This window comes from Phaethon aethereus (assembly GCF_964289735.1).
Source record: "Phaethon aethereus genome assembly, chromosome: 4".
Classification (NCBI taxonomy): domain Eukaryota; kingdom Metazoa; phylum Chordata; class Aves; order Phaethontiformes; family Phaethontidae; genus Phaethon; species Phaethon aethereus.
The window spans coordinates 17,009,987-17,031,303 of record NC_138578.1 but is presented as its reverse complement, the minus strand read 5'-3'; the positions used below and the strand labels follow the sequence as shown (position 1 = coordinate 17,031,303).

General features: G+C 41.1%; 1 protein-coding gene across 2 annotated transcripts in view; it reads left to right on the top strand.

The window, feature by feature from the left end:
- The window catches only part of NR3C2 (nuclear receptor subfamily 3 group C member 2), a gene marked incomplete at both ends in the record, with an annotated part of 207,464 nt that overhangs the window by 169,138 nt on the left and 17,009 nt on the right, over positions 1–21,317 (top strand). The window contains 2 exons of one of the 2 annotated variants that reach the window (XM_081999312.1): positions 3,746–4,084; positions 4,505–4,649. In XM_081999312.1, the coding sequence (XP_081855438.1) occupies positions 3,746–4,084; positions 4,505–4,649 (484 nt within the window). The remainder of the gene's footprint in view (positions 1–3,745; positions 4,085–4,504; positions 4,650–21,317) is intronic. The other variant, XM_081999313.1, reaches the window with a different exon arrangement.

Here is a 21,317-nt window from a genome sequence, read left to right as displayed (position 1 = left end):
TGTGTGCCCCATCCCCTGGTCTGTGTGGAGAGCCTGTGACTTCTTGAACGTTTCCACGCCGCAATCCTGATGAGCTTGGCTTTTACCCACCAATTCAGAGGTGGCTTTGGTGGTTTTATAGTTGGTATTGCAGTTAAAGAGCAAACGTGAAAAACAGCTTCAAAAGACTGACTCTGAGTACGCACTGCTCAGAGTTTGTATTTAATATTTAGTTGCTGGTTTCTGTGGGAGTTACCAAACCAGTTGAGCTATAGCACTGGCATGAAACCAAATGAAAAATACAGTTTTCTTCACTGTAAACATGACTGTCAAGCAGTAATGTTTTTCTCAGCTTCATTTTAAAGGCATTATAATGAAGAAAACGAAACTAAAACACATTTTTATGCCAGTATTATACATGGAAGAATGTTATTTCTTTTTTTCCTTTAATGAAAACCTCTTAGAGAATAGAACATGCAAAAGTTTGTCTTAATACGTAATCAGTTATCTGTGTTGCTAGATTCTTGATGGAGTTGGTAAACCAATAAATTTCTTATTCCGGTGTAGTTATGGTGAGAATGCTTTTTTTTTTGTCTCTGCAAACATGAAAGATATGTAAAATTCTTTATTTTTAGTCCTGTTTTGGTAACAGAAAAAAACCCTAGTGCCTGATAAAACATAATGAATAATAACAGCAAACACTAATCTCTATCCACTCCTTCAGGCTTATTTTTAAACTCTATTTTCAGTGGCCAATAGCCCTGTTAACTCATCATCGGGTATTCTGCTGAGCTTGTCCATCCTTGCTTTGCTTTTGGGATTTTTTTTGTTGAAAAATGTGGAAGTTCAGCTTTGCCTTTCCAAGGTAAATGCAAACTATATTTAATGCTCCAAGCGATTTCATCAGGACATCGTCACGTAGGTGCGACTGCATCAAATGGGGAACAGCAGCATTTCCACTTACTTTTCAGAATTTAATTTATCAGAGTTGTCTGCTTTGCCTGTAACTCCCTCTATTTTATTTTGCAGTGAGGAAAAAGCTTGTTTAACAAAATGTCTGATCAGTTGTTGCTTTGTAAAATGGCTTTTTGGGTACTAGGAACGGAAATTTCATCTTGAAGAATGGATGTCAGCATCCGTGTAACTTGATGCACTGGAGGATGAAAAATCTTCAGTTGTGCTTCATTATTTGAATGAGCTTTTTAAAGAGTTTTGTAATAGAAAAGTAAGAAATAGGATTGGAAGGGACTTTCATAAGGGTCTTCTCATCTGTCCCATCTCTTGAGACAGAATCAGCTGCAGTGAAACCTTTCCCGACGGATACTTGTCTCACCTCTTTCTTATAACATCAAATGACAACAATTCCTGTGTTTCCCTATGTAATCTGTGCTAATGCTTCAGGTGATTAGGAAGTTTCTGTTAAGTATATGTAGATAGTTGGACAACAGAATTTTAAACTAAATTTTATTAGGACCGGCACATTTTTATTTGCATATTTAATCCTCTTATTAAAAAATTAAACCCACCTCACTTGGTCTGACTGTTTGCAGGCATAGAGAAATGAAGAAATTGTTGAAAGCAGATGTACATGCTGTCGGTGAATTAATGAAATGGTGTCCAACTCTCTAAAGGAAAAGTGAGGAAAGTTACACAAAGATCTCCAAAGTTCTCTGTAGATCTCTTGAGCGACACTGATGCTGAAATCAGCCAGCAAGATCCTTCTTTTGTTGTGTGATGGAAACAACACCAAACTGATGTTCAGATTTTGCGCTTAACTGCTCAGTGCAATACGTGCTACAGTGGTAGTGAATTGTATTCCTGTTTTGAAGATGATAGTCAAGGAGTGGCTCTTTGACTGGGCGCCTTCAAGATCTTGTGTACGAGTGGTAACATCACTGTTATCTATAGCAGTGTCCCATGTTTACCCTAACAAACAAGCTTTTCTTTTGGATCTTGGGATGAGCCAAGCTCCTCGGAGTTCAAGGTACTCTCCCAGCAAGGAAGTGTTGAAAACAACAGGCTATTGTTGCACTTGGGTGTGCATTGTCCTGGACCCTGGGCGTCTGTATCCTGCCTCGCAGGCTCTACAAGCTCAGTCACAGCTGCTGGCTCTGGGCAGGCAGCCCCAATTTTAAGGAAACGGTAAAACACTAATGGCTGCTGTCGCCAGCAATGGTCTCGGAGCAACAGCAGCTCCACTGTTGAGGAGGGTTTTCTTAAAACGTGGGTTTTGAGGAGTTTGTAGAAGAGTAATGAGGTAGTTCTGTGGATCTTTGTGGGGAGTTTTATGCATTCTAATAAGAGGAGTAGGAAGAAGTACATAGAGCAAGCTTTGAAAACTTCCCAGGAGGCAGTGGCATGGCATGCTGAGCTGGAGTGGAAGTGAACGTTTCAATAATGGAGAGGAGGGGTGAGATGGAGATTGGCCAGAAAGGATCCTGAAACTGCAGGAAAGGCACTATATTTAAGAAAAGCTAGGGAGGGGAATTGATGATGGGTAAAAAACTCGAGGAGATAAATTTGGGAGAGGGCATGGACTGAGAAGGGTGTTCGCAGTAGTATTCTAAATAGGAGTGAGATAAACTTGTGCTTACTAATGCCAGTAAAAGGGATGTTGCAATAATCAAGAGACAGGAAGATAAAAGTCCAGACGAGGGTTTTAGCTGTGTACAGATAGATAAGGAAGACTATTTGAGAGAAGTTACTCTGAAAAGAGCTGAGAACATTTACATTTAGTTCATTATTTATTGATTTTAAAGATTACTTTAGTTACATTTTCCTATCGCAAAAAAGGGGGTAATGGGCTTTTGGTTTGGGATCTTTTGTGTGTGTGGTTTTATAACTTAATTGTCTTGCTTTTTATTCCCCATTCTTTCCTCACAATACAAGATCATTTTGCTCGGGTGGGAGCAGGGCTTTCTGCCAGCTTATGTGTCTGTGCTTCACATGGCAAAGTTGAGAAGGCAACCCACAGAGAATGACTGGCATCTCTGCAAAGACTGGAAGCACACTAGCATTGCTGTCTTCTAAGAATACTTAGTAAAGATAAGTCAGGAGGGTAGCATTAAAGGAAAAAAAAGGGAAGGCAAATCATTAGAGAAATGTTGATAGCAGTGTGAAAGGTGTTACATAAAGCTCAGCGTGTTTTCTTTAACTGGGTAAATATTTTTAGCGTTATTTCAGAACTACTAAAGAGAAGGGGGTGAAGCTCTTACAGAAGTATCAAAGCAGCAAAAGCAAAGGGATGTGACTAGCTTAGGCTGTTCAAAATGCACTGACTGCATTTCGAGTTGAGGCACAGCCAGGGTGGGTACTACGACTCAAAAGCTTAGGAGGGCTCTGGGCCTGCTAATTTTAGGCATTGCCAGGGAGATTACTTTTGATGACCAAATGCAACGGAGAACATGAATTGCAGACTTGTAAGTGATAAGTGATTCATTTAAGCTACAAAACAAGTAGACTTCTGTAGTTGGTGCTGATTAAATATTTCAGTAACTAGGATGTTTTTATGCATGTCTGTATGGAGACAGATACTGGACATTCTGTCACTTACAAAAACATCCAGTAAAGCAATGAAAATGAGCTTATATATGTCTTCTGGTCTTTTTTCCATTCTAACAATGCTCCAGGTAGTGAGGTATTTCTTAAGGTCTTGCACCTGTTTCACTTGAACTTTGAGATGATACTTACGCTTTCATTTTCTATAAAGCCAGGGTTACGCTGGCTTTCTATGCTGACTTGGTTCTTGTGCTGCTCATCTTCACAGCCCGGAAGTCCAAAAAGTTGGGGAAATTGAAAGGGATGCATGAGGAGCAGCCACAGCAGCGGCAGCAGCCACCACCCCAGAGCCCCGAGGAAGGGACGACGTACATTGCGCCCGTGACGGAGCCTTCTGTAAACACAGCACTTGTCCCCCACATGTCTGCTATCTCACCAGCACTTACTCCCTCTCCTGTTAAGATCCTTGAAAGCATTGAACCAGAGATCGTGTATGCAGGATATGACAGTTCGAAGCCAGACACAGCAGAGTACCTGCTTTCCACCTTAAACCGCCTGGCCGGCAAGCAGATGATTCAGGTGGTGAAGTGGGCAAAGATACTTCCAGGTAGGACCATGAGGCATTTGGTGAAATTTCACTTCACTGTTTCTTTTATCTTAATGAACTATTTGATTGACAAATTGCATCTTTAATCTATGGGCTGTGTTGAAAACCCTCACAAGGGGGTGTGTGATGAACATCTGAGAGAAGATTGCTGGTTTTTTTGATGTATGTAATGTTTGTTTCATATGTCTGTGATTGATATTTAAAAAGCTTTCATTTTGAATAATAGCCTCTTAATAAAAAAACATGTTTTGTCACTGGAATGAAAAATTACGGTTTTGTTTTTTCAGAAGTATACTTTGTGGGAGTGTTGCTCTTATTCATTAATACTAGAATAATCATGAGCAATGTATTCAGTGCTGGTTTGGCCAACCCTTGTAGAGCGCAGTGTAGTTCATGGGTATTTTCTGGTTTGATCTCTAGGATTCAGAAACTTGCCTCTTGAGGACCAAATTACTTTAATTCAGTATTCATGGATGTGTCTGTCATCGTTTGCCTTGAGTTGGAGATCGTACAAACATACCAACAGCCAGTTCCTCTATTTTGCTCCAGACCTGATCTTTGATGAGTAAGTATTTCTTAATGGTCCTTTTCAGTGCAGGCTGGAAGGATTACTCTGTCTTTATTTGGGCTTCAGGCATACCTGCAGACTAAGAAAATTTCAGCTAATTCCATCTTAAAAAGTGGCTTAATAATTTTTTATTTTTTTTCTTCAGTGACGCAGTTTTCAATTGGTGAAGTTTTCATACTGGCATTGACTTCTTATGTATGTGGATGTGTTCTCAAACTAGGACCATCCTGCTGGCTTGAAATATGACTGATATATGACCTAGATTTATAGGAAAAAAACATTTTTTGGTATCTACTGGAGCTTGGAAAAATATCTAACTTCTAGGAAATGTGAATGTTTAAATTGCCGGTTTTTTTCAGAGCAGTCATATAATGGTGCTTTTGTTAACAATATGCAGCTGTTCAATGTGTTTTCTTGACAGTCTTAATTACCCTTCTTTGCAGCTATGAAAGCAGCCAAAATGTTTTTTCAGTAATGAAACATAACTTCCTTTATGATGCATTCAGACAAAAAGAAGGCTCAACCAAGGAACCATTCCTTCTGAGTATGTGTGTTCCTTCATATTTTAAGTTCATGTTTTAGTGCTTTGCTTTTGATGAGTATAATTTAATTTCTGTTCCATTTGCCTAGTGTTTATTCCAAGACAGTAAAGTCAAAATTTAAGTGAATACACAGGCAAACTGGGGTCACGTCATATGCTTGTTCCAGAAAGTGGTTGTTTTTTTTTTCTAGAGGTAAAAATGAGACATAATTATTAGGATATGGGTGCTCTTAAAGAAAAAACAAAACCAAATAAAAAACCACACAGGAAAAAGAATGAAAAAATACAACTTACCACTTAATCTCCTGAAGTGTTCTGAAAGTTTTTTCTTGGAGAAGATGCTTTTTCACTGTTCATCCTAATAGTCTGTCTTTGATTTAGGAGTCCTGAATAATTATTGCATATGAGATTGGTCCCAAAGCGGTAAGCAACATCAAAGGAGGATCATTTAGTTTGGGCTGTGTTTAGTTTGTTGTTTTTTTTTTTTAAGAGAAGGAACTGGTGATTCACTGCATGTGATTGAAAATGTGGTGTCAGCCATTTTCATCCTTGAAAGCACCTCCACTGTGACTTGGACATTATAGAATCATCACAGAAGAAGTATCTATAGCTAAAGCTAAGTGAAAATGTGAACATCGAAGAGATTAGTTCTCATGGGGAAGTGTAGACTAAAAGTTCAAACGCAGAAGCAGCTTTCCCTCATCTAAAGAAAGTCAGTCAGGGGGATCAAAATTTATCAGACAGGGAAATCAATCCCACTTGCAAATATGTATGTGTATGTGCATTGCTAGCATTCTTGATACTGCAGCTAAAGCAGCTTCTAGAAGTTGAGATCAATTGTGAGTTTTGTGCTGCAAGCCTTGAAGGTGGGTGCTTGCAGAGTTATACTGAGGTTGAGGTTGGGATCCAGTCAGGAAAAGGAGTGCAATGTCATGGACTGCAAAATAAAAACATGCAAAACAAGATATGTATGTAAAATAGTGGTCTGGTCTTCTCCTTATTTAACAATGTAGTCATTGCAGAGCTACCAAAGGTTGCAGAAGGCAGGTGTTTCTAAAGAGAAGAAAAATAAATTACCAGGAACTGTGTTGAGCTGTGAGATGTGGGACAGGAGCTTTTGAAATAGCTAACCAGGGCGAGACATTTCCTTGGAGGTAAAAGGGTAGGAGCTCAGTGCTTACTCCATAACAGTAATGGACACATCTCTGCAACAAGAGGTTTTTTCTTTGTTCATGTTTCATGCTCAATGGGAATCGTGGGAGACATTTGTTCCAAGTTTCTCACCTTGCTGCTCAGAGTGGTAGTTGTGAGACTGCATTTGGAGTCTGACTTTTGGGCTCCCTGACGCGGGAAGGTTGTTGAGAAACTGCAGAGAGCCCTGTGGAAGTTGGCCAAGGTGGTTGGGGACAGGCTGGGACAGCAAGGGAGCTGGGCTTGTGCAGCCAGGAGAAGACAGTGGGGATTTAATTGCAGCCCTCAGCTTCTTGAGAAGCAGTTGTAGAAAACATGGAGTCAGACTCTTCATGGAAGTGCCCAGCAGAACGTTGATAGGCTGTGATTGCAAGTCTAGGATGACAAAGTGCCTCCTGGGCAGCAGGAGAAGAAATTTCGTAATGAGATGGTGAAATAGCAGAGCAGGTGCCCAGAGAGACCCTGGAGTCTCTGTATTTGAAGATGTCCAAGCCTTGGCTGGGCAAAGCCCCGAGCAGCCTGCACAAACTTTGACCTTAGCCCTGCTGTGAGGGCTATGGGGTTGGACTTGAGACCTCCAGAGGTCCCTCCCAAGCTAAATTATTTTGTGATTCCAAGTTCGAGATGCAATGCTTTTCCCAATTTTGACATAAGGTCAGAGGTGAATTACTGGAATTGTACAAGTCGGCCAGTATGGAAGGCATTCAGATAAGCCCAAAACATAATACATATTCCTGTTTGTGAAAATACACTGCTTTGAAGCTTTGCTCTGGAATTGCTGAAGGCTGGTCTTACCTTTACTTTTTGAGTACCATGAACTTGGAAATGTGGTGGGTAGCTATAAACATGCACCTTCATTTCTGTGCCACGAGGTTTATCAGACCTCCCCAAGGTTCACTTGGTGCAACTTTTTTATGAGTGTGTTACTGCCCTTGGCATTTTAGGCCATGTAGTAGTTGATGCAGAATGAAAGAGGGATGCTGTAGAATGACTTCTCCTTCTGATGGCTTGAGAAAGTTATGTTTCCATTATCACCTGGCCAACATTTTCTTGGTATTTCTTCATACTGTGTCTGGAGAGGTCATTTCCCAGCTCTATGCAAGAAGTAATTAGGAAGGTCCTTGGCCAGTAGCGTGCACTCAGTGCCCCGGAGGGTTCAGCATTTTCTTCAATGAACAGTTGAAAAAGAGTGAAAGTAGAGGTTGGCATTAGCAGAATTATGTTGCTTTGTTTTACGTTAAATGAATCTTCCGTTTACTCTTAACTGCTGTGAATAAAAGGAAGTCGTAATGTTTCTGGAAGGCCATGATATATGATCTTGTTTTCTCCTTATTCTGAAGGCCTATAAACACGGCGAATAACAAATGAGGATCTCTGTTGTTAATAGCTGTTAAATGTACTTTTGATTGTATAAATACAGTGCAAAATGCCTGCTTACTAATACGTGGTTTGATTTCCTGTTAGGCTTACAGAAGGCTGGAAATATTTGTCCACCTTCATTTAATCATGTTACATATCTAATTAAGTGTACTGCTTGCCTTCATGGATCATGCTATTTTCCACTGCTTTAATTGAGCTTAAGTAAATGAGATGATGTGAACTGAGGGATAAGGAAATATCTAAAAACAGCCTGAAAAGGGGCAAAAAATAGACCTGTGTATTTTAGGGCAGGGCATAAGTTATAGTATGTGGGGGTTTTTAATCTATTTCTTTTGTAGCATAGTAGTTGTAATCAAAACTGATATTCTATATATATAGCTTTCACTTTAATCCCCAGTAAATCTTTAAAAGACCATCATATATGTGACACCACATAATTTCTGTTGCAGGTGAACACTCTTAAAGGCTGACCGTTGCATATGTAGTAACACTCAAAAGATGTTGCAATAATGTTCCTAAGGCTGCAAGCTCAAATCCAAGAAGTTGCAGAATTCCAAAACTAAGGTGGTCTGTGAAATCATAGTTTGAGCCCTTTGGGTAGATGCTTTGAAGACTGTTTCCGTAACCAAATCTTTAAGCTACGTTATCCCGTAATATTTTCCCCGTGTGATTCCTTCCTTTTTGTATTGATCAGGTTGGATGAGTTGTAGGGATGATACCAGATTATGTAGTGAGAGACTGTTGGATTTTTGCTTCTTTTGTTGCCGGCAAGGATGCCTTACCTTGAATGGATCTAGGGATTGGGAGAACAGATATTAATGAGGAAGATTTTCTTAATACATGGCAAAAGACTATCCCTGATTCAAGACCTAAGCTCTGAGACATTTCAGATTCCTACTGCAAAGTTACGGAAATCCCACAGAAAAAAAAATGGCTGCTGTTTATTTAATTCTTGTAAGACTTAACCAAAGACCTTAGCTGAAATTTTCTAATCTAATTCAACCTGAGGCAGGCATATGCATGGACAGTTTAAGTCCAGAGCATTAAACTGGTAAAATTATACACAGTTGAAAGCAGGAAACTGAGTGATGCTGCTTGGGACGGGTGCAAGAACAAAGCAAAAAAGCAATGCTTTTTAACAGTAGTTTATTTTCAGGTATTCTGTATGAAGCTATGCAAAATGAACTGTTTGCTATAGGGAACAGCCTAAAGTATGATTTTTAAGATGTGGACCTGGAAGGTAGGGAAGTTAATTTCAAATTCCCTTGGTCTCTACCTTACTGAATGAATTAATCATTGAACTAACAGCTGAAATGACTCTTTCTCTGGCTGTGTCCTTTTGAAGGAAAAGTCCCCAACCTTTTGAAAAGAGACGATGTGACAGTTTAGGTCCTGGAAGAAATGGATGATTTGAATCTTTCAATAGTAGAAATTTCTGTGTTTGCAGTTCGAAGTCAGGTGCCTAAATCCCAGAGGAAGACAAGAGATGCTTCTTCTTGCTCATGTTTCTGATGGGCTTGGGCTGTTGCTGTCCCGACAGCTAGTGGTGGCAACTTCCCAGGTATCTGCTTCCACCCATACATTAAGTCAGGGCATCGGCTGGCAACCTTTCAGAGGCTCAGGAAGGAATAAAAAGCATTTACGAGTGCAGCACTGCCAAGAGAAACCCAGCAAGAGCCAAGACATGGCATGGCGGGGATTCCTTGCTTCCCCGACGTGGGAAACCAGCAGGAGTGGTGGGATGTGGGCTGCCTTCAGGGCCATGGCCTGAGCTCCCAGCACATATCCCCCTCCCAGCTGGAGGCCAGAAACTGTGTCCCTCGTGGCAAGCTGCCCTGCTTATTCACTCCTTCCCCTAAGGAAGGGGGACCATGGCTTTTCATCTCTCAGTAGGGCAAAAATCCATCTGATGGCATTTCTGGTGAGTATTACACATCAAGCCATGCGTCCTCATTGGCATACCCTGGTTTCTGCAGGCGTAAAGAAACCAGAGGGCCAGCCCAACACTGGAGTTCCCCTGCAGGCCTCGATTTTTCCTTTGATTTTAGGTTTTACACCATCTCTTTGTAGACTTCTAAATCCTTGGGGACTTTTGAAAAAGAGACTCAAATTCCAAAATTGTTTGCTATTTTTAGGAAACTTATCCAAATAATCTGATTTACCATTCCAGCCTTATCTGCTGTGAAATAGCAATGATGTGGGATGCTGAAAGAGTTCAGTAATGCTGAGATGCTGTGTTGAGATACTTTAGTACATTAAGTGCAGCATCAATATTTCAACAGTATTTTGCAAATGCACCGAGTGACTAATATGCTGTGTGTTTTCTTGCTCCTTTGATTTTTCTTATTTTGTCATATGCAGCATAAAGAATAAATCATAGGTGCATAAGTGTGCAGGTTCTGAATTTCCTGGTGGTTGTACTTCCTTCTAACTGTCACTGGATTTTTACAGAGATTTTTACCCTAATCAAGGACTTCAGGGTTTGCCTGATAAAAACAGCACTAGGCATTGCACAAGGTACCCAAAATTATGAAGGTGAACTTGCAAAACCGGGTCTAAAAACTAGGGCCAGTTTTCACAAGCATTTGGATCAGTGATCTCTTCTTTCCATCTCGGAAATTATTGTATTACATCATATGCAGCTCAGTCCTTAGAGTAAAAAGGTTTCAGTTAGAGGCTGCAGTTTATTGAATATTATGTACGAAACATTAAGAGCAGAATATACCAGTTGATGTATTGATTGATACTTTTGACTGATAAGGCAGAGCTTCAGGCTATGGATTTTGAACTAAGAAATGGCTGTCCTTTTGTTGTTGCAATTTTGGGCATTTGTGACACTACTGGCCACTTTTCTAGTTTGTAGCGCAGTATGGATGGCTTTTTCATATACAAGTCAATCATCTACTCCAGGTATTTTTAAATAACCCAATGATATTATGTATGTAATGTAGTTTAACAAACTAACAAAGGTTACTACAAATTAATAGAAATCCTTCTTTTAAAGTGCAAGACTTAACTTCTGGTAAAATAAAAATGTAGTATTGCAAGGACCTTTCCTGCAAGGCCTTTGGCAATTGCCCCAAGTGTGAAGTTCTAAAATTTAAAAGCAGACAGGTTGATATGAGCAATAGAGGAAAAACAGAGAATAAATTTTTCAAATGAGAAAGCTGATGTAGAGCAGATGAGGTAGTGAGAAGTGGCAAAACAGCTTCAGTACATGGGGATTTCTGTGAAGTTTCTATGCTAATGTTGTCATGGGATGTGAATGGGCAGAGGATTTTGTAACATTGAGGAAAGTAGTAAAATTAAATTAAGAATTAAGATATAGCTCGGCTGAATAGCTAAAATTTTATTTAAAATCTGCATTTATTAATTATGTGTATTTTATTAGTAAATAGTATGTTCATTGTCTTTTCATTATGTTGCCAATATCCTCTCATAATATACTTGTGGAAGCTGGGACCATTAGGATTTGGTGTTGCGTAAGGCAGTACAAGGATGCAGCTGCCGCTCTGTGCCCTTTTGGTGCTGAAGCCTGTAAATCTTTCTGGTATTCTGATTTCTATAGTAACAGCAGGAAGCTAAATGTAATACAATAAGCTGAATATTTATGAACAGATATTTTTTTTTAACCCTTTAACCTCAGGTGGGGAGGGGGATGGGGGATGATTACTTAGATCATCTGTGAGTGGTGATAAAGCCAATAAGTAACTTCGTTTGTTGTTTAAAAGGTTGTATTTCCCTGTTTACATTTTGCAGGATGATGGCTGTTAACCCTTTTGGTTTCTTTTGCAATCTGTTAATCCTGTAGTGTCTAAATTTAGGTACATTTTTGTAATCGCTTTCATCTGGCGGTCTCCAGTTCCCTCATTTTTAACTAGTATTGCTGCAGTGATTGTTGATAAGAGTTGTCAATGTTCATTCTTTGCTAATAAATGGTGTGTGTGATCACTGATCTTGTTAAAAGGTCAGCAAGCACTCCTTGATACTTCTCCCTGCATGATTTTTGCTTGCATATATTATTTTGAAAAGGAGTACTGCATTCATACAATCTAAACTGTCAATGCAGTGAGAAGTGGTTATCTTTGTCATTAAATTTTTTATATGTGTTGTTACTGTTATTTACTTTTTCATAAAGTGCAGTTCAGTTCCCATCCAGAGAAGTATATGAAAGGATTTTGCTACATACCTGCCCCAAAGCAGTGCAGACACAGAAGGAAATTTTGAGGAACTACTGTTGTACCTATACATAATAAATGTAATATGCTTCAGCTAGATTTTCCAAGTCTTATTTTGCTTTTTCATTGTAAACAGGTCAATGATTGGGCAAAGCAATAGATTCAACAACTTCGCACAAATTTCTGAAGGCTCTGCCTTTTAATGCCTTTATTTCTAAACATTTCTTAGATTTCTAGGGTGTTTTAGTTCAAACTGTGAAAATGTAAAGGAATGTGAAAACTCAGAAGAAAGGCCCATCTAGCACAGTTTCTCGTCTTTTAAACTGGCCGGTTGCAAAGAAAGCATAAGATCAGGAGAAGGGTAAAATGATACTTTCTCATTTGCCCGTGCCAGCAGTCAGTCATTTAGGTACTTTCTGAACGGGAGATTGTGTTTGGACAATTGTGCTTAATAACCTGTCTGTATCTTTCTTATGTGAATTTGCTTAATACCTTTTTGAATACGTTTATAATCTTGACATCTAAAATGTTCTGTGGCAGTCACTTCTGCAATTTAATTATGCGTATTTGTTTGTTGGAGTTGTTTCTAAAGCAGGTAGTTGATAATTTAATGGAGTGCCACTTTATTCTTGTGTTTGTAATAACAGTGGATACATTCCTTTTCATCCTGTGTGTGCCATTTATTACTTATAGATCTCCATCAAGTCCCATCGTTCCTTCTGTGAGCTGAAGAATCAGCTAGTCAATTCAATCTCCCCTTGTACATCAGTTGTTTGCTACCCCTGACCATCCTCATCTCTTCCCTCAGTGCTTTTGCTGGCTCATTGTATTAATTTGGGGAGGTGTTCAGAGCTGTGTTCAGAGCGCAGTGGATTTATGCAGTGGCAAAATGACAATTTCTATCTTGCTCTCAACTCTTCCTCTCTCACCCTTTGCTTTTTTTGACCATTAGTAAATGCTGAGCAAACATCTTTGAAAGACACAAGCCCCAAAAACCTGTTCCAAGTTACACTTAGGTGTCTTCATTGTGTGATGTTTGTTAACTTAGAACCAGTTATTTTGTATGTGTGGTGGCTGATGATTACACTGTCTGCATTGTCTTGCAATTAGAGATTTTCACCTTCCATTTTGTCAGCCAGCCACACAGTTTTGCAAGATTTTTCAGCAGTTTTCCACAGGCAGATCTTGATGTTATCGTCTGGAGTCATGAGCAAGCTCTGTCACTTCCACAGGTCTGATTATTTTTTTTTTTTTTTTTTTTTTTTTTAGATGATGTATGAGTACAGTTTCAGCCCAGGCCCCAGTGCAGAGCTTTGTGAGACTTCCCTGGTAACCTCCATTAGTTGTGAGAGATGTCCATTTATTATTACCCTTGGTCTCCTATTTTTAAGCTGCTGATAATGCGTGAAGAGCCCCCCTCCTTACCCCTAAGCACTCTTATAAGAGCTTTCAGGAGATGTTTCTAATAGCTTTAAAATCCAACTTTGCTGTGATTGCATCCCTGCATACCTCCTGATGCAAAGCACAGTGTGCAGGAGGTCCTAGACCAGTAACTACCCATGCTGGCACACCGACAGACTGTGTTGCAGCCCGTGCCCAAGCTGCATGCCCCACTCTCCTTTGTGAGGAAACCAGGGCAGAGGAGAGGAGGAGGAGAGGTTTGGTGTTTTGCTTAGGTCTCACCCCATATGGCCGTGGGATGCAGCTAGACCTGGCATGTGCAAAGCGTTTCCATTGTACAGACGTTGCCTGTGTCAACCAGAAGATCCTATCATCAGAGTGCTCTTACAGATTCCTGAGACATGACCTCTCCCTGCCAAAGCGCCACTGACTTTCTTCCCTTATACTATATTTATTTATCTATTAATGCTCCTCTTTCAATCATTTTGCTAGATATAGAAATGAGACTTTACTAGCCTCTGGTCTCTTGAGTGCTCCCTCCCCACTCCCAGACCCATTTTAAGAAATGAGTCACGTTTGTCACCTTCCATGCCTTTTATAAGGGCAATTTAAGCAATAAGCTGCACAGCACAGTTAGTAGTTCAGCAATTCCATATTTAAGTTACTTTACAGCTCATGGATGGATGCCAGCTGGTCTTGGTGATTTATTACTATTCATTTTACTGGTTTTGGTTTTTTTCCTTTCTAAACCCTCTTCCACTCACACTTTAATCTGAAACTAGTTCTCACACTCGCTTAGTGAAAAGGGAGACTCTGGTGCAGAGCCTTCCTGGATTCCTTTATAGAGAGCACTGATGCAAAGATTTTATTTAACTTTTCTGCTATGGCCTGATCTTTTTCAAACACTTCTTTTTTGTCTTGATCATCTGTTGGCTCTGTGGATGTTCTGGCAGGTTTCCAGCTTGTGATGTGTTTGAAAGGGCTTGACTGTTGTTTTTTATGACTTTAGCATGACGACTTGCCCAATGATTTTTACATTTAACTTGGCGTAACTATGCTCTCTTAGTATTGTCTCAGCATGACTTTGGGACATCCACAAGCCTTCTGGGAGGGTGACTTTTCGCTTCTCTCAATGTCCTTGGCAGGAAGGGCTAGGGTAGAGAAGAGGTTTGTTCCTTTCAAGTGTGTCTGAACATGGTGCTGCTTTAATCTTTTTGCGCATCAATGAGCTGTTTGGTGGCATCTCCAAATGCCTTTCACGTGCACAGTGCTTCCTTTTGCTACTTCCACTAAGGAGTTAAATATTAATCTTCCAGATTAAGAGAAAAATTAGGAAGTAGTTTCTCTAAACTGTTAGGAGAGGAAGGCATGCCTCAGCTGACTTCCAGAAAATGCCAGGCTTTGCATGACAGCGTGAGCAAAGTCTTGATTTCTGAGGCATTGTTGGCACAAGAGGAGAGTCACTGCTGTATGTGGAATATTAGCAGTAATTTTGCTGATGAACCACTGCAAGTGACAATGAGCCCTGGTATAATTGGTGTATAAAACAATGGGCACCTTTTCTGGCTGGTGATACCTTTCTCTGAACTTCAGAAGAGTATTTATTGTCACGTGTACATTATAATCACTTATTATTGACTGTGGTATTGAATAAGCAACGTATTTTCTCATTTAAACTATGATTTGTCTCTTTTGGAATGGAAATGAAAACCAAAAGAGAGTATTTGGTTATCAGCATTCTGCTAACTGCATAATTAACTGTTAATTCCAGCAGATACTTGGGGGGTTTTTGCTATTGGTGTGCTTGGGATTTTAGGGTTACATAACTGGGTGATTATTAAGTTGGATTTTAGCACAAGTTCTCCATTACTGACTGGGAGCTGAAACTCCTTTGGCAATAATTATCCACGAGCTGTTGCCAGTTCCTTTGTTGATAGGCATATAGCAGGAGGACACTTAGCTGAAACTTTAAAGCTACTCTAAATTTCTTACTGTTGGTTACCTGGGATTGTATTCTCTAAGATCACCAGGAGAACTTTCTTGGGAGAAAACTGATTTTCAGAATTTACTCCTTTAAGTTCAGTGTAAAAATTGGCAAGGTTGTATGCCTGGGTGGGCTAAAGCCTACAAAATACCAGCTATTTCTGTAGATAGAAATCTGTTTTCATGTGAAATGATCATCTTTGTCTGATTATCAGCATTCAGCATTGGTGGTCCTCAGCCTAATCCCTGTTTTGTTCTGGGTTCGGCAGCCTCTTCTTCCAAGTCATTACTGTAGTGCCATTGCTCCCAGCTACGCACCCCTCAGTCTGCAGCATCCCAGTCACCTGGCAAGACGCTTGTGGAGTTAAATGTTTTACTTTGGTAACAGTGGGTTTACGTGTTCCTGTGGCAGGGCTGGTGGGGGGAGAGCATTATTGAAGCACTTGCCTTTCAGCAACTTTTAGAGCAGGATATCTGTCTTTTTTGCATACAGTGCTTCCTTGCAGGGAGCGGCTTTCTTCTGTTGCATGTCAGATTCCTGCAGGAAGACAGCAGCAGGAGGCATCTCCAGGACCCTCGACCCAATTCCCTGCTGCTGCAGGAGGACCTCACAATAAAACCTCTTTGTTTTCAAAGTAGAAGGTAGTGCCAAGGCTGTGCTGCTGTGTCAGATTAATAGGGCACAGGTTTTTTTCTTCCCCACTGTCTAGGTACAGAGAAGAAATGCTGACTATCAGTAGTGGCTAAAGTCAGGTAGGACAGGACAGAGGGATTTGGGAGCAGCAGGAGGAGCTGAGGTGACATTGGTGGCAGGTCTTGCAGCTTTGCTTTAAGCCATGAGTGCTGGCATCTGCCTGCCTCTGTATGAAGGACCGTGGGCAATAGCTGCATCAGGCAGTTCAGCAGTATCAGCCAAAATGGCCTGGGGATGTAGAAGTACGCTGAAAACAAGACTGTCACTGGAGACTGAGGCAATGGCGCTTTGTTTTTGGTTTGCTTTGTTTTTTTCCCTGGGCCTGGTATGAGAACAGTGTTTTCCAGCAGCACGATAGAGCAGGCAGCCAGGGGCTGTGGTGTTGTAACCTGGCTGAGATCCACCATCGCTTGTGTAGGCAGCAGGGTGGTCGTCTGAGGCTGTCACCACCTGGATAAACCACCTAACTCCCAGCCTATGTTTATCCATGGCAGTTTAACCAACTGCAATAGTTGAATTCTCTGTCCCTTACTGCTTAGGGAGAGCACCTGCTGCCTCATCAGGAGGAGGACGTCACTGGTGGTGCCAAAGTTGGGTATTTATTTCTGCTGGCTTACTGGCAAGTTAAAGGGAAAATGGGCATGACCCAAATTTCTCTCCAGTTGAAACTGATGACAAAACTGCCATTAATTTCAACAGGATTGAGTGCCCACATTTGCCAGGTAACGGATATTTTTTCCTTCTTGGAAGGAGATGGCTGTAAAGCTTTAAGAGTTGAACTCTGTGTGTTTAAGGGAGTATGATTTTGTCTTTCTGCTGTGTCTTGCAGAATGAGCAGAGATTAGAAAGTGCTGAATAAGAAATAAGTGCTGAATGAAAAGTCATAATTGAATTTTGCCTGAATTCTGCATGTATTTTGGCTTGGATTTTGATCAGTGCAATAACTTAATGATGCTGCTCCAGTACTGCTGACTTTGGTTGTGTCTATAATGGCTTCAAGAGGGGAAACGGGTGTCTGGGTACAGTCCATTGAGCAGAACGATGCACAGTGTTCCCCAATGCCACCACACACAAAGCGGTGCGGTGGTTGCCCCTTTGCACAGAAGAGTAAGTTCAGTTTTGTGCTAGGTAGTGTCGTTCTGTTCCCACCGGTCTCAATGATGGAGCTCTTAAAGTAGAATACTCGCTTGAGAAAGAATAAATTGTTGTTACAATAATATGTTTATTTTCTTCTTTTTCCATGAACCTCAAAACTTTTCCCGGACAAGTGAACCCCTCCAAAGGCAGGTAGGATAATTCAGGCCAAGGGCTCTTCTGATTAGATGGTTTGAGCAGCTGAACAAGGGACTCTGTGATACCATGTCCCTAGTCTTTTTCTCCCTTTATCCACAGCTTTCCTGCCCTTCCCTAAAGGTGTCTGGTGATGTGTCACTCCTCTCTCTGCCAGGTTCAAAGTGACCCCTTCTGGCATGGTGGAAAGCATGCCTTCCTTTCTGAGGTTTCCAAACTGGTTTTGACCTTCAGGCCTTTGGCAGGTTTTCTTGTTGGATTGCATTTGTTTGGTTGGTTGGTTTGGTTTTATTACAGTGTAATGTGCTTTCTGAATTTCCCCGAAATCATTTTAAATGATGTACAGACTTCAAGTGGATACAGGTTTCAATCTAGCAAATGAAAGGCTCTTGATTATAAAATTGGAAACAGTTCTTACAGGGGAAAGAAGGTAAAATCAGGAAATGCAAAGAATATCTTTGACGATGTACTTTTGCCTCAAGTATTGCTTGGTCTTTTCCTAAGTCTTTTCTGAGCTGCAGAGGCTGAGGGACTAAGTCAGCTGCATGTTTGTTCCTCTGAGGTGCTGTGAAAGGGGATGCCTTTGCCCAGTTTTTCCTAGGATTATCAGCAAGACACTTGAGTACTGATCAAACTGGACTTATGACGACTTTGAAAATTACAAGTTACTTATTCATAACAAGTTGTTTCTGCATGGCATGCCTGTAGTTTCACGATTTTGGATGTGGCTGTTTGGCTTCTGTGGAGATCACATAAGGGTATTAATGAGATACATGACTGCTTTGGTATTTAGAATGCCTTGTCTTCAACAGTTTTCTTAAACCATCCCTCCTTCCCTGCTGTGACTGCTCAAGTCCTACATATCTGTTGTAGTTGGGTGGCTCATCCCTTGGTGATTTGGGGCATGACTCCCATTCTGGCTGGGTGCTCAAGCCGTTTGCCTCATTGCTTGCCCCTGTCTAAAAGGATGGCTGCTTCCATGGAGCAGGGGAACAGGAGCAGCTGGGTTGGTTTGCCACTTCCTCATCTCTGTGGGTAGATGTTGAGGATGAAACATGCTGAGGTGTTGGGCTGGGACTGCAGAACTGGACTCCATGCAGCCCTCCCATGGAAGGAAGATAGGAGATCTGGAGTCAACCCGGGAATAAAGGTGACAGAGAGGAGAGAGGTGATGACATAGAGGTTGCATGGGGCTAGGGGGACATCCCTGGTCAAGTGGGGAGAAAGGAGAAGATGAACTCAGGGAAAGTACCAGGGATTCTGTCAACCAGGAAAACGTTTGCTGCAGTTGATTGAGAGAAACCCAGCAGCAGGAACAAAACACCTCTTCCCACCGAGGTGGTTGAGGTGCCTTGGAGGACTTCACCAATGGAGATACCCACCTCATCCTTCTCCCCGGGGGAAGGGAGGGAAAAGCAGTGGCAGTTCAGTTCCAGTGGGCATGTGGTAAGCAACTCTACGACCAGTTAACACAAGGTACCTGTGTCCAAAGAGGCTCTGCAGGAGCAGATAGAAATTGGGCAGAGCAGTAGCTGGGGGGAATGGGCTGGTTGCGGCCACTCTGCCTGCCCACAGTGCCGCGGCTGCAGGAAAGGTCAGGCAGAATGTGAGACGGGCATTAAATTAAGCCTGTAAGGAGACACTTGGGGAACTTAAAATGGATTAACTTAAGGTGTAAAGTTTAAAGCGTATTATTATGAAGGAGGATTAAGCTCAACTGAGCTAATGACACCACTTTTGAATGTGTATCCACACAGTGGATTCAGAGCTTTGGCTCCACGCCTTTTATTACTTAAATGTACTTACCTTCTTAAATGTCCCTATAAAGAAACATGCCCTTGTATTCCAGATCTCCACATTCTCCATTTTCTATGTCAAGAAGTGTATCTGCTGTGTCAGAGGGAGAACTGGTTTGGGTTTCTTGGGTTTTGCCTTTTTTTCCCCCTCTCCTTTTTTTAAAAAAAAAAAAAAAGGTGAGGGGGAAGGCAACATAGAAACATAAAACATTTGTTTTAATTTTTCCCCATGGTGGTAATAGCATTTGTGATGACTTGATGGTATTTATTCTTAGATGAGGCATTTGGTAAGGAAGAAATAACTTTGTTCATGTTATGTTGGCATGCCCTAACTTCTGTGTACGCCATCTCTTTTAATATATGAGCCATTTCTATTGCTTTACTTTGTTGTTCTCTCATAGTATTGGGATATCTGTGATGTCAGCATCTGAATTTTCCAAAAGCTATATACTGTCTTACTTTACACAGAGTGGGTTAAAAATCAAATGCAAAGTTGAATTCGATAAACTTCCAGAAAATGCTTATCTTAAATTATAAATGGAATCATGAATTAACTAACATAATTTGTAGTTAGTAATAATTTTTAAATACTAAATCGACTGAATTGATTTTTCAGGAGGGAAGCTGGTTTGAAATCACAGGTTTGCCCTATGTTAAATAAAGTTAGTAACTAGCTCTATGTACAATTTTATCTTGCTACAAACAATGCCATCAGGTTTTCCTTGAGGGTAAAATAGAGATCAATATTTGTAAGTAGATAAAAGACTAAATATTGAAAAGACAGACAACAACAAAAAAAAACCCACCTGACTTTTAGTAAAATTCGTCCATTTACGAATCATATAAAAGCAAAACAAATATAAAGAAAAATATAAGAAAAGTAAAATGTCACAAAAAGTGCAGTGCAATATAAAAAAAAAAAAAAAGGTTTTGAGTCAGGATACTTCCAGGTCAGCTGTCACAGAGAGTGTTTTGCCACGCTGTTTAGTGAAAGCATATGAAACCTGAGACAAAACCTCAAAATGTTTCATTTTATTTGCTGTGTGGCTTGTGGTATCGGATGAAAGGTCTGGCACTTCTCGTGTCTGTGGAGGTCAAACACAGGCAGGGATGGTGGCAGCTGCTTTATGTTCTGAGGCTGGAGAAACTAACTTTGGTGTCCTGCAAAAGTAATAATGGATATAATAGGCTGTTCTTATTTTGAATCCTGCTAGTCTTTAGCAGTCTGAGATATACCTTAAAATGTATTTTTTGAAATACAAATGTCTCTTACTAATAATTTGCCTTTCAACTTCAGTAAGTATCCTTCTGAGCCTCCTGGGAGAGGTCAGTCAGGAGCCACCATTATCTGTCCTAGACCTGGATTTGGTAATTTTGGGAAGAGGGAGGGGAGCAGGAGCAGTGGGAGGGAGATCACTCTCAGGGGTCTTTTGGGGTCTTTTTCCTCAGCTGTTTCTGGGTCAGCTCAGAGATGCCTGCAGCCATTTGGTCTCTGGGCAATAACAGCCCATCAGGCAGAAGGACCTCGGGCTGGTTTAGGGTGATGTCCCCAGCAGGGGATAGGCTGAGTCACACAGTGTCCAAACATGAAGGAGCCCCCATCCCTGGCACACTCTGTCATCCATGCTAAGGGCATGTCCAAACACCAGGAGACATCCAGGTGCTGCTGTGCTGGGTTGGCCACAAGCCTTAAACAGTGGCCACCAGCCTCGGGCGGACCCAGGGCTGGAGCAGGCCCCCAGGCACAGCAGCTTCAGAAATGCCCTTTTGTGCGCACCTGATGTCTTTTAGTTCTGAAAATCCTTTTCTGTTTCACCCAATCCCAGTTACTGAGGGTCACTCTGATGGACGTTCATAGCACGCGACCGACACTGAGTGTGCAAGTGGGGTCTGTAAGTCCTCTGCAGTGTGCAGCCGGGTTTGCGTGCTCGTGCCCGTGTGCATCCAGCAGTGGAGGCTGCCCTTTTTCAAACGGGGAACCGAGTGGTATTTCAGTCACCATCCAAAGACTTATTTTTTTCTATTTGTTTTCTTCCCTGTAGTCCATGATGCATAATAAAAATAAATAAATGTGACATTACTACTACTATTAAATTAAGAAAAAAAAACAAAAAAGCTGGAAGTTCTTAGTCTCAAGAAGAGGGTGGAGTGGGGGAAAAGTGCAGAGCCCATATAACAATGGGGAGTCTGCTTTATTAGTATTAAGGAGGA